This window comes from Podarcis cretensis (assembly GCF_951804945.1).
Source record: "Podarcis cretensis genome assembly, chromosome: 8".
Lineage (NCBI taxonomy): Eukaryota > Metazoa > Chordata > Lepidosauria > Squamata > Lacertidae > Podarcis > Podarcis cretensis.
The window spans coordinates 80,680,978-80,705,167 of record NC_137177.1 but is presented as its reverse complement, the minus strand read 5'-3'; the positions used below and the strand labels follow the sequence as shown (position 1 = coordinate 80,705,167).

At 48.3% G+C, this 24,190-nt stretch overlaps 1 protein-coding gene across 1 annotated transcript in view; it reads left to right on the top strand.

Moving 5' to 3' along the window:
• The window catches only part of UBR4 (ubiquitin protein ligase E3 component n-recognin 4), a 145,752-nt gene that overhangs the window by 85,661 nt on the left and 35,901 nt on the right, over window positions 1–24,190 (top strand). The window contains exons 65-81 of the mRNA XM_079987392.1: window positions 2,704–2,913; window positions 7,239–7,388; window positions 8,728–8,955; window positions 9,129–9,207; window positions 9,884–10,126; window positions 12,532–12,703; window positions 13,325–13,469; window positions 14,081–14,166; window positions 14,698–14,785; window positions 16,093–16,286; window positions 17,864–18,103; window positions 18,368–18,506; window positions 18,596–18,721; window positions 18,993–19,121; window positions 20,947–21,290; window positions 22,231–22,321; window positions 23,623–23,707. Coding sequence (XP_079843518.1) covers window positions 2,704–2,913; window positions 7,239–7,388; window positions 8,728–8,955; window positions 9,129–9,207; window positions 9,884–10,126; window positions 12,532–12,703; window positions 13,325–13,469; window positions 14,081–14,166; window positions 14,698–14,785; window positions 16,093–16,286; window positions 17,864–18,103; window positions 18,368–18,506; window positions 18,596–18,721; window positions 18,993–19,121; window positions 20,947–21,290; window positions 22,231–22,321; window positions 23,623–23,707 — 2,749 coding nt within the window. The remainder of the gene's footprint in view (window positions 1–2,703; window positions 2,914–7,238; window positions 7,389–8,727; window positions 8,956–9,128; window positions 9,208–9,883; window positions 10,127–12,531; window positions 12,704–13,324; window positions 13,470–14,080; window positions 14,167–14,697; window positions 14,786–16,092; window positions 16,287–17,863; window positions 18,104–18,367; window positions 18,507–18,595; window positions 18,722–18,992; window positions 19,122–20,946; window positions 21,291–22,230; window positions 22,322–23,622; window positions 23,708–24,190) is intronic.

Below are 24,190 nucleotides of genomic sequence, written 5' to 3'. Positions count from 1 at the left end.
AAACCCCAGCTGGCAAAGAAGTAGTTAAAAGTGGGGATGGGGGACAGGGATTTGCAGATGTGATTATAGGGGAGCAGAGATGTTGCAGCACCAACATTTCAAAGTCGCTAAGAGGATTCCATCCCTGTTTTGTTGTTAAAAGGTGCAGTAATAAGGCTTTTTTTCTTTTTTCTGAAAAAGAGGGGGGAAAGCTGGGGGGCTTGGTGGGGGGAGAGCCGGCAAGCGTGCCGGCAGAGGGAAGAAGATTAATAACAAAAGCGTAGAGGTTAAAAACGGAGACCGAAGTGCGTCGGATTTTAATGAGCTTATGAGCTGTGGGGTTTGTTTGGATTTAACCAGAGTTTCTGTAATGGTTTTATTTACACTTGCGTTTTCGCCGGTCCTTGTTTTGCCTGTGGTTCATCTGACCCAACAAAAAGAGGTGGGCTATATATATATATATCTATTTAGTGCAAAAGTTTGCTGTTTAAGGACATGGGTGCAAGAGATTTCCCTTCTGCATACGGGAGGCTAAAACTCTCCTCGTTGAGGCCTTTACCTTCCTCCCACAACTGGCCAGATTCCAGAGAAATGGATCGGAATTCCAACTTCTTTAAAAAAAAGAAATTGTGTGTGTGTGTGTGTGTGTGTGTGTGTGTGTGTGTCTGAGAAGTATCTCACTCCTCCTAATCCTCAGCTCATTGCCCTCTGGCATGTGTGTCGAGGGGAGATTAGACTTAAGAACTGATTGCCTTTTTTTTGTCCTCTCCTCCCCCCCCATCCCTTTTGCTAAGCACTTGTTCAAAAGACACCCCCCCGCCCCTCTCCATAAACACATCATCAATTGATGCTTCCTTTAAGAAATGATATCAATACATCACACCACTGAAACTTGAAATCTGGCTGTCAAGTCCTCAGCAGCTATGAAAGGAAGCCCCAGGTGTCTCCTGACCTGCTTCCATTCGAGCGATCCTAAGCCCCCATCCTAAGCCTGCTGAAATGAGTCTTCTCAAGCAGACGTATCTCTCTGCACTGGCAACCATCTGCTCTCTAACAATTTTCTGGATCCTCCAACATTTACTTTGTCCTAGTTTCCATTGTTTCTGCCCTACAAGTTACTCTATTGTTGCTGTTTTTAACAAAGATACTGCTTTCTGCCCAACCCCTCTTCACTTCCCCCCGCTCTGAGCTATGGCTCTTGTGGGGAAAGGGTGGTCAGCCAAGACCCAGGGGTAGCCAATGTGGTGCCCTTCCTAGACATTGCTGGGTTCCCGTCATCCCTGACCATTGGCCATGCTGGCTGCTGGGGCTTCTGGGAGTTGTAGTCCAGCACGTTCCGGAGGGGAACCCCATTAGGGTTGCGATGCATTCCTCGGGATACCCTCACTTGGGAAGAAACAGTGATCTGCCAGGAACGATACCCCTGTTGGGAAGCTATCTGTGATCCGATCCCTCTCTTGGAAAGGGCTGTAGCTCAGTGGTGGAGCATCTGCCTTGCATGCAGAAGGTCCTAAGTTCAAGCCTCGGCAGGTAGGGCTAGCAGAGAACCCTGGAGAGCCATTGCCAGTCAGTGAAGGCATGCCTTCAGTATAAAGGCAGCTTCCTAGGTCCCTAAGATAGTTAGGGAGCTGCTTTGTATAGAGCCAGGCCATTGATCCACTGGACACAGAGAAACGCAAGAAAATTTGGATTCATTCAACTGAGACACATGTTGGAAAAAGAAACACAAAAGAATTGTATGATACAAACTTCCAACAGATTTATATTCCTTAAAAAACTGAGCTGAAGAAGGCATTTACTCCGAAACAGGGCCCTGTCCTGGTCACCACTACTGAGTCGTACATCTGATTCATACTACGGATACTTCTTTTTGGCCCTATTTGATTCTTCATTCTGACTTTATATAATATGGACTCTTTTTGACTGCCATTGAGACTTGTATAAAACTATTGTTGTGTACTGGTATTTTATGTACCTTTATACTATATCATTTCATATTTGAAACTACACTATTTCTGTACTTAAACGTTGTGTTTATTTTAAAACTATCGCACTTATACGTCGTGTTTAAATTTACTATTAGTTTAACACTGGTATTCTTAGCAGAATATACACGTTTTTCTTCTCTACTCTCGAGTAGGAATTATTCCTTGTATTGAAACTTTTGGCCAGAGCTCTTGGTATATCCTGTTTAGGCCCTTGATCCATGCAGCCCAGCATGGTCTACACCAGGGGTCAGCAACCTTTTTCAGCTGTGGGCCGGTCCACCGTCCCTCAGACCATGTGGTGGGCTGGACTATATTTTGGAAAAAGAAAAAAAATGAATTCCTATGCCCCACAAATAACCCAGAGATGCATTTTAAATAAAAGCACACATTCTACTCATGTAAAAACAGGCTGATTCCCAGACCGTCCGTGGTCCGGATTGAGAAGGCGATCGGGCTGCATACAGCCCCTGGGCCTTAGGTTACCTACCCCTGGTCTACACTGACTGGCAGAGGCTCTCCAGAATTTCAAGCAGAGAGGACATTCCCGGCCCTGCCTGGAGATGTTGGCAATTGAAGCTGGGATCTCAGTGGGCTGTACCACTGAGCTGCGGCCAGCTGTCAGTAATCAGACTGCTAGAGTGGGTTCACTCAACCCCAAATTTGTCACTCGGGTCTGCAAACACCTACGAGGAAATAAGCTGTGAAGATTCAACTCTCTCTCTCTCTCTCTTCTCAGTCCTCTTCCCTGATCTCCAGTGCCACCGCAGCCGCCCTGCTGAGCTCTGGCGCGGTGGACTACTGCCTGCATGTCTTGAAATCCCTCCTGGAATACTGGAAGAACCAACAGAATGACGAGGAGCCTGTGGCCACCAGCCAGCTGCTGAAACCTCACACCACCTCCTCCCCACCAGACATGAGCCCCTTTTTCCTGCGCCAGTATGTCAAGGTGAGCTATGGATCGAACTGGTGGGTCCAGCACCAGCAGCCACTGCAGATTGGACACATCGGTCCAAGCCTGTCCCATTTCCACAGGGGAGCAGAATAAGGTCTCAACCGTGTTCCCGGGCATATTTTTCCCCAAGGATAATTCTGGGGAATTCCACCCCCCACCTAAAAAAACACCAGGCAGAAAAATGGAAATCAAATACAGTGGTATCTCGGGTTACATACGCTTCAGGTTACAGAATCCGCTAACCCAGAAATATTACCTTGGGTTAAGAACTTTGCTTCAGGGTAAGAACAGAAATTGTGCTCCGGCGGCGCGGCAGCAGCAGGAGGCCCCATTAGCTAAAGTGGTGCTTCAGGTTAAGAACAGTTTCAGGTTAAGAACAGATCTCCAGAATGAATAAAGTTCTTAACCTGAGGTACCACTGTAACTTAAATCTTCAACCCGACACCCTTTTATTTTATTTTATTCTAACTGTTGCAACACTGTCAGTTATACAGAAGCGGAAAGACGTACAATGACTGAATATGTATTTACGGTTTAAAATATACAAAAGCTGTTCGCTCGGTGCCGCGGGCCCAAACCTGTTGAGCTCCCTCCCAACTAAGATTTCACACACAGATGTGTTGAAAACCTGACTAAGACTTCTTATTGGTGTTCAGAGTCCTAAGGAAGTGTGGGGAGCGTATCACCCGCAGTCCCAACATCCCCCCCTTCTCTCTCTCTCTCTCACACACACACACACTGAATAGGTGTGGCATGGTCTTAAGGTGAGCTCTGAAGGAAGGGGGAGGCTTATTTCCAATAACTGACTGGCGAGGGCCCCTCCTGGCTCCTGGCAGCCCTTGTGAACGACGTGGATTTGCCGGCTTAGTTCCTCGGCCACTGCAGCCGCCGTGGTGCCTCCTTTTATACTCAGCGCCTGGTGGTGGAGCTTTATTTTTTATTTCCTGCCCCGGCAAAGTATAATGGAATAAGCCGCATTAAACATTAGGGTGCTCTTTGCTGGAAGAATAGAAGCTGTTGGGATTCTGAAGGCCTGTGGTGATGGTTGGTGCAGTTTTAAGCTCTTGCCTTTTCTTTCCTTTCTCTCAAAGGGGACCTGCTGTTTTCACATTACTCTTGTCAGTCAAGAGGTGTTCTTTTCTTTTTTTAAAAAAAAATATTAGCCGGAGAAAGAGGCTGTGCTAAGGATTGGGGAGGATGTAACATGCAACAGCTCTCTTGATTACCCGGCGATGCCACGTTGAACACAGTTTAGAACTCTGATCCGCGGAGGTGGGCAGCAGATGTAAAACGAAGGGGTGGCTTCCTCCAGCTAACAGCTTTAGTTCTGCCTCGAGAGATCTCTCTCCATTACCCATATTCGGATGAAAATATTATAAGGAAGGGAGAGTTGTGTACTCTCCCCACCAGCTCCCAACTTGGGTACTTGATGTCTTGCAAATAGATTTGCTTTTGCTTCTTCTCAAGAGGTTCCAAACAGCTGGTGAAGGATGTAAAGCAATTGTTTATTTGAAAGCAAGACAGTGATGGGAGGCAAAGTATTTATGCGCTGCCTCAATAATAATAATAATAATAATAATAATAATAATAATAATAATAATAATTTATTTGTACCCCGCCCATCTGGCTGGGTTTCCCCAGCCACTCTGGGTGGCTTCCAACAAGGATTAAAAATACATTAAAATGTCACATATTAAAAACTTCCCTGAACAGGGCTGCCTTCAGATGTCTTCTAAATGTCAGGTAGTTGTTTATTTCCTTGACATCTGGTGGGAGGGCGTTCCACAGGGTGGGCGCCACTACCAAGAAGGCCCTCTGCCTGGTTCCCTGTAACCTCACTTCTCTTAGGGAGGGAACCGCCAAAAGGCCCTCAGCGCTGGACCTCAGCATCTGGGCAGAACGATGGGGGTGGAGACGCTCCTTCAGGGATACTGGGCTGAGGCCGTTTAGGGCTTTAAAGGTCAACACCAACACTTTGAGTTGTGCTCGGAAACGTACTGGGAGCCAATGTAGGTCTTTCAAGACCAGTGTTATGTGGTCTTGGCGGCTGCCCCCAGTCACCAGTCTCATCAGAGACAGTAATGCTTCTGAGTAACAGTTGCTGGAAACTACTGCAGGGGAGAGGGACGCGGGTGGCGCTGTGGGTAAAAGCCTCAGCGCCTAGGGCTTGCCGATCGGAAGGTCGGCGGTTCGAATCCCCGCGGCGGGGTGCGCTCCCGCTGCTCGGTCCCAGCGCCTGCCAACCTAGCAGTTCGAAAGCACCCCCGGGTGCAAGTAGATAAATAGGGACCGCTACTGGCGGGAAGGTAAACGGCGTTTCCGTGTGCTGCGCTGGCTCGCCAGATGCAGCTTTGTCACGCTGGCCATGTGACCCAGAAGTGTCTCCGGACAGCGCTGGCCCCCGGCCTCTTGAGTGAGATGGGCGCACCAACCCCAGAGTCTGTCAAGACTGGCCCGTACGGGCAGGGGTACCTTTACCTTTACCTTACTGCAGGGGAGAGCACTTTTGAGCTCGGGTCCTGCTTGTGATGACCACCAACTGCATGGCTTTAAAAGAGGATTATGCGAGTTCACGAAGGAGGGCAAGGCTACCTGCAGCTACTACCTACAGTGGCTACATTTCACCTCCACTGTCAGAGGCATCATGCCAGTTGCTGAAAATCACAGGAGAGAGCTCTTTGTGCTCAGGTCCTGCTTGCAGGCTTCCCAAGCCCACAGGCATCTGGCTGGCTACTGCAAGTAGAGGATGCTGGGCTAGATGAGCCATTGGCCCCTTGGGCTTGCCGATCAGAAGGTCGGCGGTTCGAATCCCTGCAACACGGTGAGCTCCCATTGCTCTGTCCCTGCTCCTACCAACCTAGCAGTTTGAAATCATGCCAGTGCAAGTAGATAAATAGGTACTACTGTGGCAGGAAGGTCAACGGCGTTTCCATGCGCTCTAGTTTCGGTCACGGTGTCCCAGAAGTGGTCTAGTGGTCTAGTCCTGCTGGCCACATGACCCGGAAAGCTGTATGTGGACAAACGCTGGCTCCTTCTCTGCCTGAAAGCGAGATGAGCGCCGCAACCCCATAGTCACCTTTGACTGGAATTAACCATTCAGGGGTCCTTTACCTTTTTTACCTTTACCAGCAGGGCTCTTCTTACCAGTGCTTGGCTTTTGATTTTGATTAAAGTTTCCAGGCCTTTTCAATTGGTTGTGGCTTTTGGACGTGCATCACAAATGGACCAAAATTCAACCAAGTAGGCTTCGTCAAAACTTAACAGCGCTTCTGTGATTCACAGTTAGAAGCAGAAACAGGTTCAAAAGCAGTGTGCATTATAAAACCAGAAATCAGTATGTGCTTACATAACCAAGAGGTCCCCTTTCAGTGCCAGCACTGGCACCTGCCATCCTTGGGCAGCTGCAGATGCCCCCTGCAAATGGTCTGGTTTGGTACAAGGCAACTTCCCGTTTCGGTTGGAGGGGACAGTATTACACTAAACGCATAGCTGTCAACTTACAGATTTGAAAATAAGGGACCAGCAGCCTCGAAAATAAGGGATCAGCAGCCAAAATAAGGGATTTTAGTCAACCAGCTGAAATACGAAGTTAAAAGGGACCAGATAATTTGGGAGAGCAGCGCCGGTTTTTAGCCCTTCATTTCCAGAGGTTGCTGCTCAAGACACCAGCTGATGAAACACTGCAGTTAAATAACTACAAGCAGCCACCACTTTTCGCGCAAAACGAAGTCCAAGCTACGAAGATGCTGCTGCAGTTCTGTATCTTTTCTCTCGTGCTCCATCTGCAGCTCTCAGTTCCATCAGGAAGGGGGGGGGGGGAATAGCACCCGAAGTAAACCCGCAGATCAGACCATCTATGCTAGTCTACCACTACAAATCTATGGGAGAAGCACTTGTGGTCCTTCCTCCGCTTTCCCCCTCTATGGTTAGCCCTTGGAACACCTGCCTGCGCCACTGCCTCCTCCTCCTCTCTCTGAACTGCTTTCTCTATGGTTGCCCTCGCTCTCCTCTCAAGGCTCCTCAGTCCCAGCGGGGAGGGGCTCCCGGGGGCTGAGGCTGGTGAGAGGAGGCCAGAGGGGGGCGGGCCGGGCAGCCAAGCAACACAGTTGGAGCCTCCCTCCTCCCTAGCCGGCAGGAAGGGAGGGAGAGGAGCTGCTTCCTTTGAAACCCGGGAAATTTAAGGGACATCATCAATAAGGGACAGCAGCGGGACCGGCGCTGGGATAAGGGAGTTTTCCGCCAAATAAGGGACGGTTGACAGCTATGCCAAGCGGCAGCTTCATAAATTAACTTCTGTTCCAAACGTTTCTCCCTTTCAGGGCCATGCCGCTGACGTCTTCGAAGCTTACACCCAACTCTTGACGGAGATGGTGCTCCGGTTGCCGTACCAAATCAAGAAGATCGCCGACACAAACTCCCGCATCCCGCCACCGGTCTTTGACCATTCCTGGTTCTACTTCCTCTCGGAGGTAGGTTGGCAGGAGATTGCAGGCCTAAGGTTGAATCCTTGGCGGAGGAAGCAGCCTCCCAGCTACCCTTAGGATGCTGTCTGTTACCCTGGCGGGTCCTCCTCATGTTGAAAGAGGCCATGTTTGAGCCGGTGATCTGGAATCCAGACAGGAGCAAAAAGGGTTTCAGAAACCCAGTGCATTTCCGCTAGAAGATGTTGAGCTACAACTCAGATCAGCGCTCTCTGATCATGATGACTCTGAGTGGCACTGATGGGAGTTGGAGTCCAGCATGTGTTGTGCACCAGGTTGGAGAAAGCCTGGTCTTTGTTTATATGCTAAAAGCAGGGCTTGACTTTACTAAACATGATCCTCCTTTGAAGAAGTGAGTGCAGGTGCAGGTGCAGGTGCAGGTGCGGTGGGGTAGATTGGTGAGAGCAGGTTGTGTAAGAGAGCCTGTGTTGTGATGGTTAAGAATGTCTGACTAGAACCTGAGAGACCAGGATTCAAATCTCCAATCGGGCATCAAGCTCCTTTTGGGCCATTCTAACCTACCTCTGCCGATAATGATAAATGGAGAGAAGGAAACCATGGACACCACCTGATTTCATATATATTAATTTCATGAAATGTATATGTTGCTTGATTGTAAAAACTTCAAAAGTGGTTTTAAAAAAGGTTCCTTGGAGTAAAGATGGTTTCTTCTTCTTCTTCTTCTTCAGATTTATATACCATCCTTCATCAAAAGATCTCAGGGCAGTTCACAGGATAAAAACACAAGACAAAAACACAAATAAATAGTTTGTTGTTATTTATCAGATAAAATAATAATAATAGTAATACATTGGTACCTCGGGTTACATACGCTTCAGGTTACAGACTCCGCTAACCCAGAAATAGTACCTCGGGTTAAGAATTTTGCTTCAGGATGAGAATAGAAATCGTGCTCCGGCGGCGCAGCAGGAGGCCCCATTAGCTAAAGTGGTGCTTCAGGTTAAGAACAGTTTCAGGTTAAGAACGGACCTCCGGAACGAATTAAGTACGTAACCAGAGGTACCACTGTAATCTGGCCAAATGGGAATGAAGATTCTTTAGGTGATGCCTGTTTGCTTCCATTGGAAAGGAAATTTCTAGACCTCAGTGCTGCCCAGAAAAACACTTGGATGAGAGGGCGATGGATCCTGCAGGTTCTGGACTTCTCTGTTGTGTTATCAGCAGGCAGCACAGTTCCGTTACTGTTATTACAGAAGGGCCCTGAGAACCTCACTCTTCCCTTTGTGCCTGTGCACTTGCAGCACTTTCAACTATATAGGTTTTCTTACGGAAAGTCTGCACCCTTTTCTCTCTCCCCCCCACCCAGTACCTGATGATCCAGCAGACGCCTTTTGTGAGGCGCCAGGTCCGCAAGCTCCTGCTCTTCATCTGCGGCTCCAAGGAGAAGTATCGCCAGCTGCGCGACCTGCACACACTAGATTCCCACGTCCGGGGGATCAAGAAGCTGCTAGAGGAGCAAGGGATCTTCCTGAGGGCCAGCGTGGTCACAGCCAGCTCGGGATCTGCTCTGCAGTACGACACGCTGATCAATTTGGTAAGGAAACCTGTGTGTGTCCTTTTGACCATGGATCAGTGCAAAGGCCCAGTAGAGCGGAGGTGCAAAGCCAGAGCAGTGAGTCATGCAGAGACACAGCAGAAGACCCCCCCCTCCCTCCCTGGTTATGGTGTGCGGCTGTCATAAATGAGCTTCCTTCTGTGCTGTTTTAGATGGAGCATTTGAAAGCCTGTGCGGAAATCGCCACCCAGCGGACAGTGAACTGGCAGAAGTTCTGCATCAAGGATGACTGTGAGTTGCTTTCCTGTGAGGGTGTGGGATGGCAGGAGGCGATTTGAGTGGAATTGTGTGGGGATGGGGGTGGGGGAAAAAGACCTACCAATCTAATCAACTAGATTCCTCCCCTTTTGAATAGTGAGATTTGATTGAAGAGGAAGGAAGGCTGAATTTTGTTTAAAAAAATTCTTCCATAAATTTTATACAGTGCTTGGTTGTAAAAAAACAAAACCCAAAGCAGTTTACAAAACAGATAAAACAATAAGATTATCAGTAAGAATTAAGAATAAATTAAGACTTTTGGAAATAACAACAGAATGGAATAAAAACATTAAAAATCATGTCACTAAATATCTGGGTAGGCTTTGTTTTTAGTTATACACGTGTCAGGGAGAATCGCAGAGGGTCTTAGTCTTGCAGGAGGCGATGATCTCTGCTGCCTGCTTGCCACCCAACAGACAAATCTACTGTCTGAAGAATATGCCATCCCCTTATCCCAAGTTTTTGTTCTCTTTGCCAATGAGGTCTAGAAACTTGTTCTGCGGCGAAAGTGAATGGGTTGGTACTCAAAGCTCCCGTGATCCCATTCGGCTAGATTTTGCTGCCTGTTTTTTTTTTAAAAAGGGAGCTCTGATAGGGAAAGCCGAGAGGACTTGTTTGTTGAGACAGTCCCTTTTTCTTCCTCCTCTAGCCGTCCTCTACTTCCTCCTGCAAGTCAGCTTCCTGGTCGACGAGGGTGTGTCCCCCGTCCTGTTGCAGCTCCTTTCCTGCGCCCTGTGCGGCAGCAAAGTCCTCTCGGCGGCATCTTCCTCCGGATCATCCGGTGTGTCAACCTCGACGCCTGCGGGCTCCGGGACCTCTGGGCAGCCAGCCGGGCAGAGCAAATCATCCGCTAAGAAGAGCAAGAAGGAAGAGAAAGAGAAAGACCGAGAGGGTAAGAGGAGTTGTGTGATAGAGGCTGTCAGGTGCTGTGCGGTGGTTGCTCGTGAGTAACCAGGCAGGACTCCGACCTGTTTTTTACAGGTCTTATTGTGCAAACTATTTACAGTGCAGATACACAAGTTTCATGTCCGTCTTAGTCGCTTGCAGAATCCGGGAGTAGCCTCTTCCGGCTTTCCCCCCAACATAAGAACTTTGTTGTTGTTGTTGTTGTTTAGTCGTTTAGTCATGTCCGTCTCTTCGTGAGCCCCTGGACCAGAGCACGCCAGGCACTCCTGTCTTCCACTGCCTCCTGCAGTTTGGCCAAACACATGCTGGTAGCTTCGAGAACACTGTCCAACCATCTCGTCCTCTGTCGTCCCCTTCTCCTTGTGCCCTCCATCGTTCCCAACATCAGGGTCTTTTCCAGGGAGTCTTCTCTTCTCATGAGGTGGCCAAAGTATTGGAGCCTCAGCTTCAGGATCTGTCCTTCCAGTGAGCACTCAGGGCTGATTTCCTTCAGAATGGAGACGTTTGATCTTCTTGCAGTCCATGGGACTCTCAAGAGTCTCCTCCAGCATCAGAATTCAAAAGCATCAATTCTTCGGCAATCAGCATTCTTTACGGTCCAGCTCTCACTTCCATACATCACTACTGGGAAAACCATAGCTTTAACTATACGGACCTTCTAAGAACTTAGACACCCCAAATCTCCGCCTCCCCTCTTTGCTTTTCACCCCTCTGTGCAAGCTGGGCGACGGAAGTGGCATGCATTCCTCCTGGCCAGCCCGGCTAGGTGAGGCGCTGGCGCTCTTAGCGGCATCTTTGAGCCCTTTCCCACCTTGGCTGGCCCCTTCCCTCTCTTCTCCATTGGAGGTGTGGCTTTTCCCCTCCCTGGAAGAGGAACTGCTCCTCAGAAGCGTCAGAGGCTTTCTGTATCCCCAACGCCTCCCTGCCTCCCTCCCCTGTTCCGATGGCAGTCCCCTGACAGAGGCAGGTCTTTAGGCCTGCTGCCAACTTTATTAAAAAAAATTAATATGCTCATTCATAAAAAATTCAGAGCAGTTTTTTTTTACAACAATTATATCAGTTCACAACAATTATTCACAAAACTGTACAACAAAAACTATGCGAAAACCTTAAAACCAGAAACCAGCTATCTGTTATGGAAAGATAGATTCTTAGTTGCCTGCCTGCGTTTTTCCATTTGTATCCCATTTTTCCTCCAAGGAGCTCAGGTGTGGTGTACATGGTTCTGTTCCTGTGCATTTCATTTATTATTTTTATTTATTGAATTTAGATACCGCCCTATACCCGGTGGTCTCAGGGTAGTTCACAGAACAAAATCAGAATATGAAACCACAAAACATAATCAAAATAAAAACAACAACCCAATAACCCACCCACCCCAACCACATTTTAAAAGGGCATAGGAAGTCATAGGATTTTATCCTCACAACACTGTTAGGCTTGGCTTAGGCTGAAAGACTGTGAGTCTCCCGAGGTTGCTAACTACTGCACTATTCTGGCTTTTTAAATTATCTTTAAATTATCATCAGGGGGTTAAATGTTGGTACAGAAGATGATGACAATGACACCAAAGGCTCAATTTCTCGTTGCTATCTAATGACACTTGCCAGCTCTAGGAACAACCAGTGACGTTCCTACAGATGTTGGGGGTGGGGTGGGGAGGGAGGGTGGACTAATGCTTCTAGAACTGCCAGTCAAGAAACTGGTAGAATTCACAGGGTCAGGGCAAAAACCTGATCTGCCCAGTCCTCTGTCTCTGCTTTTGCACACAAGGCAGGATGTTGCTAGCTAGCCTCTGTCTCCTGTATTGTGTAATTGGAGGAGTCCTGCCTTCTGAACAGGGAGCTTCCATTCAGTATTGATCCATGTTTGTTAGCCGGTGCCTCGTGTGTTCATTCAACTAGAATATGCAGGCAGCAGAGGAACCGGACTGGTCACCTGCTGCCAAGAGCTGTACACACAATCATAGGAACATAGGAAGCTGTCTTCTACTGACCTGAACTGTTGGCCCATCTTTGTATTGTCTACACTGACTGGCAGCAGCCATCCAGGATTTCAAATAGGGTTTTCTCCCAGCCCTGCCTGCAGACGACTTTGGGGGTTGAACCTTGGATCTTCTGCATGCAAAGCAGGTACTCTGCCACTGAGCTGTGGCCACAGCAATGCATGAAGCTGCCTTATACCAAGTATGACCACTGGTCCATTTAGCTCCATATTGTCTACACAGACTGGCAGCAGCACCTCAAGGTTTCAGATGGGACATATCTATCCCTACCTGGATGCAAAGCAGCAGGTGCTCTACATTCTCTCCCCCACCCTGAACTGTAGCCTAACGATACACCTGCCTAAGCAATCTCTACCTCTTTTTTATTCCTCTGCCCCATCTTCCAGGAGAGGGTTCATCAGGCAGCCAGGAAGACCAGCTGTGCACAGCCCTGGTGAACCAGCTGAATAAGTTTGCTGACAAGGAGACCCTGATTCAGTTCCTGCGTTGCTTCCTGCTGGAGTCCAACTCGTCCTCCGTCCGCTGGCAGGCCCACTGCCTGACGCTCCACATCTACAGGTGAGTCGTGAAACCGGCAGCTTGCATTAAAAACAACAACAACACAGTAATAAAAGCAAACTAGTTAAAAACCACAGTATCCTGCTTGTGGCATTTGTGCCTTTGCGGCACCTAGCTGGCCACTTTGAGAACAGAATGCAATTGAAATGCACTTTGCCCTGACGGCAGCCCCATGATCAGAATCGTTTCTGAACCTTAAGTTTCCAAAGGCCTCCCTGAGCAGGAAGGAATGATAACAAGGAGGGAGCTTATCTGACCTCTGTTGGGAGAGATTCCCACAATATGGGAGCAGCCCCAGAAAAAATTCTCTCTCGTGTCTCCACTAGCCATGGCTCTGATGCTGGCGAGACTGAGAGAAGGTGCTCACCCAAGGATCTTGACACCCAGGTGGGGTTGTTCTAGACTTCAAGACAGGTGGCGGCCTTTACCTATTTGTTTGCTTATTTTTTAAAATAGTGGACCAGGTAGAGAATGAGCAGTCTGAAATGGCTGAAGGGCTTCTAAGAAGGGCACAAGAGGGAGGGATGGGTCTGCATAAACAGCCCGGGGGATAAGATCTTCAGCTGTGTGGGGAGCGGGCCCCTTGGTTAACCCCCTCCTCCTCGCCCCCTTTCCCTTTAGAAACTCAAACAAGTCCCAGCAGGAGCTGCTGCTAGATCTCATGTGGTCGATCTGGCCGGAGCTGCCGGCTTACGGACGGAAGGCTGCCCAGTTTGTGGACCTCCTGGGCTACTTCTCCCTGAAGACGCAGCAGACAGAGAAGAAGGTAGGGGTGTCTCATTGGGACGGCCAAAAGGACTTTCTCTCACTGTCGTCCTCCTCCTTTATTCCTCAAGGATGTGAAAGAGCAGCCGCTGCATCTGGTGTGTGTGCAAAGGAAGGACTCCTGAAGAAAGGAAAGCCCAGTTCTAGCCTCCATCTAGACCAGGCAGGCTTTAGAACAGAAACCTGTCTCTCCGTCGGGCAGGGGGCTCCTCAGGTCAGGCCTGGGGGCTAAATACAGCCTTCCAGGACCCCCGTATTTGGCCCTCTGGACTCTGCCTCGGCCTCATTCTTGATGACACCTGCTCTCCCTGGGTCTGTTGCCTGGCTGGAATGTGTCTTTGGAGTGTAATGATGGTGCTCCTTGCTTACAAAGATGGAGGGAGAGGGTGTGTAAATCCCTTGACTTGCGTGCGGTTGAAATGCAGGCCCCTATATATTTAAAGGCATATGTGGTATGGGCAAAGGATCGTCGTCATTCTCGGGAGAATAAATATCAAAATGGCAAAGAGTGAGAGTGGATAATTAGGAGCTCGCTATAACCAACTCTGGTTTTGGTCTTCATATTCACTCCTGAATCCCCTTTGTGAGTTACTTGTTAAACCTTTCTTTCAGTTAAAGGAATATTCCCAAAAAGCTGTTGAGATCCTGCGGATGCAGAACCACATCCTGACCAACCATCCCAACTCAAATATTTATAAGTGAGTGTCTCTGGTGTAAAATAAATACATATATTTCTTAATGTGTACAGGGCTGTGGTGCAACCCATCTCAGGAGTGGAGGGCAGCTGGAACTGGGGAGGGGGAGGTGCTATTTCTTGTTCACTGAGCCATTTTCATTTCCTGCAGAAGAACAGTCTTGTTCTCCACCCACCTGCTTGTTTTCCTGTCATGTCACACTGCTTAAGACCCACATCACACAAGATCCCTTTGTGCAGTTCAGGGCTTTCAGAAAGGACTGTCAATGGATAAGACTTATCAGTGACTGTCAGCCAGCTCAGTGGATCTGCCAGGATCAAGAGCAGTGTACCTTCGTATACCAGATGCGTGGAACAAACAGGAAGTGAGGGTGGGACTGTTGCTTTCATGTACTACTCGAGGGCTTCCTAAAGGCATCTGATTGGCCGCTGCATCAAACAGGGCTGTTTGGCTTGACAGATCATTTCCCAGTCCGGTAGGGCTCCTCCTTTGCCTGGGCAAATTTCTCAGATGTCCTTATCCCTCCCCTTCCAGCACGCTGTCTGGTCTGGTGGAATTCGATGGCTACTATTTGGAGAGCGACCCCTGCCTTGTTTGCAACAACCCAGAAGTTCCATTCTGCGTAAGTAGCTGCTCCTCACCATCAGTCCCGCCTTGAGGGTATTAGTGCGTCGATTTTGCACAGCTTTGCTCAGTCTCCTTCTGCGCACTTCCTTTTGTGTTCTTTATTTATCACATACAGAAAGATAAATGGAAGTAACTGCTTTGCAAAACTTGAGTGCAGCATGCAGAGTCGAAACTGACTGATAGCACAAAGCACATAATAAAGTAATGGAAATAAAAGGGATGAGCATATTCCTTCTTAATTTTTTTTATCTGCACCAGGGTTCTTGTTTAATTTACAAAGCCTGAACAACTTAGGTCCAGGCTACCTCAGATCCCTCATATCCCAGCTCAATCACTGACATCATCTGCAGGAGTGTCCTGGGCCGTCTCCTGAGTTGGTGAGGCTCATTTGGCAGCAACAAGAAACCAAGCCTTTGACTGAGTCCTGTCCAACGCTCTGCCAATAGAGATTCAGCAGGCGCCTTCTGTCTCAACTCTTAAACGCCTGCTGAAAACTCTTCTATTCCATTTGTCCTATGCAGAGAATCCACAAGGGTTTAATTGATGTCTGTTTTTCAGTCTATATAGCTTCTGAAAAGAAGTACAGTCAAACCTCATTTTGCGGACGGGATCTGTTCCGGAGGCCCATCCGCAAGCCAAAAATGACGCATGTCAAAACGCCGCATCTGCGCATGTGTGAAGTGCGATTTAACACTTCTGCGCACGTGCGAGCGGCGAACCCGGATGTAACCCGTTCCAGTACTACCGGGTTTGCAACGGACGTTTGCCCAAGTGGATACAAGCGGAGGTGGACGCAGAACGAGGTTTGACTGTATTCTGTACCATTTCCAACACTTCATTATAGTTCAAATCAGAGTCCCAGATTTCAATGCCATAGTAGAGCTTTTGACTAATCACGTTGCTGCCAAAAACCTTTAGGGAAGGTTCAATCAGCTGCACTCCCTTACTGTAACAGAACTTCATCAATGCCCCTGTGGTTTTCTGTGCTTTGACTTTCGCTGCCTCCAAGACAAGGTTTCACTAAAGCGTTTGCCCAGGTATTTAACTGAGGGAGTTTGTTCCATAGCTTCCTGATGTTGCTTTTTAACTTCCTTTTGTTTTTGTTGAGTTTTGTCTTACGTTTTTAAAAACCGCTTTGATGTGTTTTTATGTGACAGAGCGGTATACAGATACTTTTGGAGATGAATAAGTAAAATAAATAATCCATTCCTGTTAATGTGTAACTGGCTGGAGCGTAGGGTGCTTTCTCCAATTTGTTTATAGGTAAGTGATGCTTCTCTGCCTCCTCCTCCTATTCTGCAGTACATCAAACTTTCTTCCATCAAAGTGGACACTCGTTATACCACCACCCAGCAGGTGGTGAAGCTCATTGGCAGCCATAACATCAGCAAAGTGACCGTGAAGATCGGGGACCTGAAACGCACCAAGATGGTCCGGACTATCAACCTCTATTACAACAACCGGACAGTGCAGGCCATCGTGGAGCTCAAAAACAAGTAATTTCATTTTTTATTATTATTTAAAGGACTTGTGCCCCACTCCCTTCTGGATCCCTGCCCTCAGGTTCCCAGAATGGCTTGCAGAATGATTTTAAAAGAAAAGATAAAACACGCCCCTCTGCCCTCAGGCATGTAATCTAAGAAACATGACACAAAAGGGGGGGGGTTGAAGCAAGCAAGGAGGAAACAAGTGAGCCCCCAAAGGTGCTGACCGTTAATCAACAGGTTATTTTGTTGACCAGCTGGGTTAGAAAGCCGAGTTGTGATTGCCCATATGTGGGCAGCAATTAAGTTTCATGTATTTCATATGTCACGAAGAGAAGAGGATGCAGATTCTTCTTGACTTTCCATGTGGATTAGCGGGCATCTCAAGAATCCTCCTCGTTCCTTGCCCCCACCCCTTGCGAAAAGAGCACCCTTGCCAATAAGAAAAAGGACTATGTTCAAATTCCAGGGTGGTGGTGTATATATATTTATGTATAAATAGAACTAAGTGTTACATTTTGTTCCGTCCCATAAGGCATGAACATCTCTTTAATCCTAAACAGCCTTGCTGTGGATGGGGATAATGGCTTAGTCTCTGGCTCTGGCTCCCTATCATGTTGACACAGGCGGAGAAGAAGCGAATCCAAAGAGCCCAGTCCCTCAGTTCATCCTCTTTTAAAGGAGATTTTCAACGGAGGCCGCCGCGCTTAGCTTTGGCGTGGGATGGAGGATGCTGAACCTACTTGCCTTCCTTTAAATCAGTGGCTCCCAAAATGGGTGGTGGCGCTCCCTGGGGGGCAGGTAGTGACATCACCTGGGGTGGGGTGGGGGGCGCTGAATGTGCAGAGGACCACCGGGCTTTGAAAAGCTGGTATCCGTGGATCAAGTTAATCCATTTTGTTGAATTAACAAAGCTAAATAGTTTTGATTGGATTTTGAATAAATGTACAACTACAGTGGTACCTCGGGTTACAGACGCTTCAGGTTACAGACTCGGCTAACCCAGAAATAGTACCTCGAGTTAAGAACTTTGCTTCAGGATGAGAACAGAAATCGTGCTCCGGCGGCGCTGTAGCAGCGGGAGGCCCCATTAGCTAAAGTGGTGCTTCAGGTTAAGAACAGACCTCCAGAGCGAAAAAAGTACAGTGGTACCTCTGGTTAAGTACTTAATTCATTCTGGAGGTCCGTTCTTAACCTGAAACTGTTCTTAACCTGAAGCACCACTTTAGCTAATGGGGCCTCCCGCTGCCCCCGGAGCACGATTTCTGTTCTTATCCTGAAGCAAAGTTCTTAACCCGAGGTACTATTTCTGGGTTAGTGGAGTCTGTAACCTGAAGCATATATAACCTGAAACCGGTGCTCTTACCTTCCTTTTTGGGTCATGTGAACCACTCTTATGACTAACACTTTTTTATAGGGAAGGGCAGGGGGAACTGAGGGCGAATTTATGGAAACCGGGGGGGGGGGGGCAGTGAACAAATGAAAAGTTTGGGAACCACTGCTTTAAATGATTTTCCTCTTCCTTCTCCCCCCCCCTTGCCCCCCTCTTGCTCGTTCACTTGCTTTATTCCCTCTTTCCACTTTTGTAGGCCAGCCCGCTGGCATAAGGCTAAGAAGGTCCAGCTCACCCCAGGCCAGACGGAGGTCAAGATCGACCTGCCGCTGCCCATCGTGGCTTCCAACCTGATGATTGAGTTTGCAGACTTCTATGAGAACTACCAGGCATCTACAGAGACCCTCCAGTGCCCTCGGTGCAGTGCTTCTGTCCCGGCCAACCCCGGGGTGTGCGGGAATTGTGGGGAGAACGTCTACCAGTGCCACAAGTGCAGGTGTGTAAAATTCCTCAGGGATTCGGATGCGATGCAGGGCTCAGAAGCATGTCTTCTGTGTGCGAAACTCACTTTCACTTAGATACTGAGCTGCAGTTTTCTCTCCGTACCCCAAAACTGCACCAGCGCCCCTCCTGCCTGAATATCCTCCCTTTGCGGGCCCCTCCTCACCTGGTGAGGAGGTGAGCCTGTCATGGACCAGCAGTTGATTTTCTGTAACATCAAAAGCCCAGCCAACTCGCCTTTTCTGCCTTTCCTTCCCAGGTCCATCAATTATGACGAGAAGGACCCCTTCCTCTGCAATGCCTGCGGGTTCTGCAAGTACGCTCGCTTTGACTTCATGCTGTATGCAAAGCCCTGCTGCGCAGTGGATCCAATCGAGAATGAGGAGGACAGGAAAAAGGTCAGGCGCACAAACGCTTACACGCATGCATGCCCTCTGAGCTACCCTAGTCAGAAATTATAACATAAATCCCATGTCTTGATTTGAAGGCGGTAACCAACATCAACAGCCTCCTGGATAAAGCGGACCGAGTGTACCACCAGCTCATGGGCCACAGGCCGCAGCTGGAAAACCTCCTCTGCAAAGTGAATGAGGCAGCGCCCGAAAAGCCACAGGTATTCATCTTCCCCCCCTCTCTCTCTCCCTCTCTCTCTCCCTCTCTCTTTCCCTCCCTCTCCCTCCCTCCTTCCCTCCTTCCAGTGCTTTTATTTGCCATTGCTCTGTGGGGAAATCTTTAAATGCGTGCAGGCATGGCAGGGGTGTGATTGTGGAACATTGCCTGGCCAGTTCAGTCGTGGGAGTGCTGCTTTCTCTCACCATTCCTTCGCCGTTTCCTTCCTCCGTCACAACCGGTTTTGAAATCCCTCCCTCTTGTGGCGTTTTCAGGATGACGCCGGCGGGAGCGGAGGAATCAGCTCCACCTCGGCCAGCGTCAACAGGTACATCCTGCAGCTGGCCCAGGAGTATTGCGGAGACTGCAAAAACTCTTTCGACGAGCTCTCCAAGATCATCCAGGTAAATAACCTCCGTGCTGCTGGCAGTGCCAGCATATGAGTCAGGTCAGTCTGTGCCTGGGAAACCACAATTGAAAACAGAGGCGCCACGCCCCCAAGATAGGCTCTCCACTTCTGTGAGGTGCTGTTACCTGGTCTGTCTTCCGGTTTGGCACAGCCCAAGATGGCAGAGACCGTCTTAATGCCAAGTTTGGGACTACCTTCCTTGAAGGATTGCTCACGCCCCACCTGTGCTCACTCAGCCACACTACAATCTGCAGAACTGGCACTTTTACCATTTTTGTACAGTATTCATTCTGCACTTGAAACGAATCAGTTCTTTGGTGTGACAGTGCCTGCACTGTTGGAACTCCCTGCCCATTGATAACCGCACCAGGCGCCTTCGCTGTACTGCTTTTGGTGTCTGCTTATATAAGCCAGCCTACCCAGACATGTATACTGGATATGTATTTTAGAGTGTCGATTTATTTCATAATGTGCATTTTCTAACTGTTTAGTTTTGCTTCAGAATTTCTTTTAGGCTAACTTGCTTTTATTGGTAGTTATTTGTATGCTTTTATGTGAACCATTTCGACTATTAAGCAGTATATAAATACTGTTGAATCAAGTGAAAAATGAACTAGAGGTTAGACACATATTAGGGCTTTTAACACTAATTTCCCCCCGTAGAAGTGGAGTTTCCAAAGGGAAGGTTTTTTGAGCATGCAAGGGAATGCTGCTTCCCAGTCTGCCCCTTTTCTGCTCATAGTTGACCCTTCCTGAAGGTTTTTCCCCCTATATAAAAGGTGGCCTTTTTGGAGTTGCTTTTTAAAAACAAAAACAAAACCTTGCATTTCTTATCAAGCTTGGCATCCAGTGTTCTTTCTGTCAAGTAACTGATGTGGCTCAATGTGGCCACTAGGGGGCCTGTTGTGGCAACAGCATAGTCTTCCATAAGTATAATTTTGGGGCAGGCTTAGCTAGGGAAAAGGTCTGAACTTCAAGCTTGCCCGTATTCTCCCACTCAGCCACTTTGATCTGCGGAACTGGCACTGTTAACAGGCCCCACACCATACCCGTTCGCAATGGTAAGAAACCAATATTTCCATGTGGCAGCACCCGCACTTTGGAACTCCCTACCTATTGATATTTGGCAGGTGCCTTCATGGTACTCTTTTCAGTGCTTGCTAAAAATATCTTTGTTTATGGAAACGCCTATCCAGATGCCTAAAATATGTACTTTACTCTGGTTTTTAGCTTAATCATTTATTCTAATTATCTCGCCCTAATTCCTTTTTGGGACACGGGTGGTGCGGTGGGTTAAACCACAGAGCCTAGGACTTGCCGATCAGAAGGTCGGCGGTTCAAATCCCCGCGATGGGGTGAGCTCCCGTTGCTCGGTCCCTGCTCCTGCCAACCTAGCAGTTCGAAAGCACGTCAGAGTGCAAGTAGATAAATAGGTACCTCTCCGGCGGGAAGGTAAACGGCGTTTCCATGCACTGCTCTGGTTCGCCAGAAGCGGCTTAGTCATGCTGGCCACATGACCCGGAAGCTGTACGCCGGCTCCCTCGGCCAATAAAGCGAGATGAGCACCGCAACCCCAGAGTCGGCCACGACTGGACCTAATGGTCAGGGGTCCCTTTACCTTTAAGTCCTTTTTACTGATGATTTCATTGTTTTATTCTTTTTTGTAAACCATTTAGAGGTGTGGAATTTTTATGAAATAAAAGGGAAAAAGAAAAAGATAGGTGCCTGTCTAGCCAGTCTACCGCTGATCAGCAACAAAGGCAGGGGGGCCGGTTCCCCCTGTCCTCCCTCTTACCCTCCCCTCCTTTGTCCACCCACAGAAAGTCTTCGCCTCCAGGAAGGAGCTCCTGGAGTACGACCTGCAGCAGAGAGAAGCGGCCAGCAAGTCCTCTTGCTCTGCCGTGCAGCCCACTTTCACCGCCAGCCAGTACCGGGCGCTCTCCGTCTTGGGCTGCGGCCACACCTCCTCCACCAAGTGCTACGGCTGCGCCTCGGCGGTCACCGAACACTGCATCACGCTGCTCCGTGCCCTGGCCACCAACGCCGCCATCCGCCACATCCTCGTCTCCCAAGGGCTCATCCGGGAGCTGTTTGACTACAACCTGCGCCGTGGTGCGGCCACCATGCGGGAAGAAGTCCGGCAGCTCATGTGCCTCCTCACCAGGTACAGAGGAGCGTTGGTGGCCTTTTTGAATGTCCTGAAGGGGGGGGGGAAGAGCTTTGGGCTTTTAAAACGTATTGATTTTTTTTAAAAAATACAACTGGGTCTCCCACTTCAACCTATGTCAACTTTTTTTTTAAATAAAATACTTTTTGATCAAATAATAAGAATATTTATTATTTATACCCCACTCATCTGGCTCGGTTTCTCCAGCCACTCTGGGCAGTTCCCAACAGAATACTAAAAACACGCTAAAACATTAAAAACTTCCCTAAACGGGGCAGCCTTCAGATGTCTTCTAAAAGTTAGATAGTTAAAGAGGTGCCCCAATTTATCAGGCAGGATTCATGGGTTGTCTCCAACTAGGTCCTGATCAAGAGTAGGCCCACTGAAATGAACGGACCAGTTAGTAATGTTCCTTAATTTTGGCAGTTCTTTTGTTAGTAGAACTAAAATATATATGCCTTTCTTCATAATGTTGGTAATTCCTTGGTAATTTTTCGTACGGATAGGACCCCACACACTTCCTTTAGTGAACTAGCATTGGATTTCACAGGATATACACAAGCACACAGAAACACATGTAATGTTGACACAGACGCCTGCCAAAATAAGTGGGGTTTTTAGCGTACACTTAGCTACTTAGGTGTGTCCTTTCCTCTGGAAACAAGAGGAAACCAACAACTCCTATTGACCCTTGGCCCTTTGCAAAGTCCTTCTGCAGCCTGTCCAAGCACCGAAGCCTTCCCAGCTGCCTGACCTGAACAAGGAATTCAAGACTCGAATTCCGCCTTGGAAGTGCAGGCTAAGCAGACCTGCTACAACTTTTGCATGACCCAGACAGTACAGGGAGGTCTTGACGACGTGTTGAGGGAGTCGGCTCAGTGTGGAGCTTTTTAACTCGTGTCTTTTCTTTTTATTCTGTGCCCGTCTTGAAAACAAGGGACAATCCGGAAGCCACCCAGCAGATGAACGACCTCATCATCAGCAAGGTGTCTGCGGCTCTGAAGGGTCACTGGGCGAACCCTGACCTGGTGAGGAGGGGGTTGGGGCTTTGGGTATTTGACCTGCCTTCCGTCCCTCCCTGGCTGCATCCAAATTGGTTATCATAGAATTGTAGAGTTGGAAGGGACTCTCAGGGGTCACCGAATCCAACTCCCTGCTCTGCAATGCAGGAATCACAGCCGAAGAATCCCTGTCAGATGGCCACCCAACCTCTATTTAAAAACATTTCTTTTCTTACCTTGCCGCTCCTTGCTATCTATGGGACCGCCTCTCTTGGTATGCCCCGCAGAGGACCTTAAGGTCCATGAATAACCATAGTTTAGAGGTCCCGGGCCCTAAGAAAGTCAGACTATCCTCCACCAGGGCCAGGGCCTTTTCAGTGATGGCTCCAACCTGGTGGAATGCTCTGTCCCATGAGACTAGGGCCCTTCAGGATTTAACCTCCTTCCGTCGGGCCTGTAAGACAGAGCTATTCCGCCTTGCCTTTAATTTGAATTCAGCCTGATCTTTTATTTCCCTTCCCTTCCCTTTCCTCCCCCTCCCCTTTTATGACTCCACAGCTAATTCTCCCCTGGCCTCCTCGCTGGCCCAAGTAGGACCAATTCAGCCAGCTAGCCCTGATGATTATCTAATTGATTTTTGATTTTTGAATTTTATTGTTATTCATTTTTTTTTACTGTATTTTATGCTGCTTTTATAATTAAGTGTTTTTAAGTGTTTTAAATTTGTTGTTAGCCACCCTGAGCCTGGTTTTTCAACCGGGAAGGGTGGGGTATAAATAAAAATTTATTATTATTATTTATTATAAGAAGGGTTGTATCCAATGTCACTCCTCTCCAGAGCTGGCCTGTTGAAATTCATAGACAGGACTAACTTGGACCCATGTATTTCAATGGGTGTAACAACCCTAGTAATTTAGGGTTACACATGTACACAGCCCAGCCCTGTTATCATCCCCAGAACAACCTTGCGGGGTAGGCAAGGCTGACAAGAGCTCCAGGGCCAAGCAGGGATTAAAAGCCAGCTGCATCTACTGCCCAATAATAGCTCAGCGCTCTTGTATACCTCGCCTGCGCTCACATTAAGAAATGTTCCTGTAGTCCTCGGTTGCAACTTGAGATCTCTTAGCTGTGATTCCTACATTACAGGGGGTTGGACTGGACGATCCCTTGTGTCCCTTCCAGCTCCACAGTTCTGTGGTTCCTCTTTGCGCCAATCCTTGTTTTCAAGTTCTGCCGAATTTCTTTTGTGGGAGAGGAGAGAACCAAAGTGGGACGGGGCAAAGTGGTATTCTCTCAGCCCTGCCTTACTCTTTCTCCCTCATCTGCAGGCCAGCAGCCTTCAGTATGAGATGCTGCTGCTGACGGACTCCATCTCCAAGGAAGATAGCTGCTGGGAGCTGAGGCTGCGCTGTGGTGAGTCTCTGCATTTGGCAAGCAAGATGTGGAGTGTGTGCAATAAATGGTGTTCTATGCTGTATTCCCTTAAGTGGGTTCCCTATCGGTAGGAGAAAACAACAGAGGCCAACCATAAATAATAATACAGTGGTACCTCGGGTTAAGTACTTAATTCGTTCCGGAAGTCCGTTCTTAACCTGAAACTGTTCTTAACATGAAGCACCACTTTAGCTAATGGGGCCTCCTGCTGCCGCCACACTGCCGCTGCACGATTTCTATTCTCATCCTGAAGCAAAGTTCTTAACCTGAAGCACTATTTCTGGGTTAGCAGAGAGTGTAACCTGAAGCATATGTAACCTGAAGCGTATGTAACCTGAGGTATAATAATAATAATAATAATAATAATAATAATAATAATATAATATATTTGTATCCCGCCCTCTTCGGCCAAAGCTGGGCTCAGAGCAGCTAACATCATGTAAATAAGACAATGTGCACAAC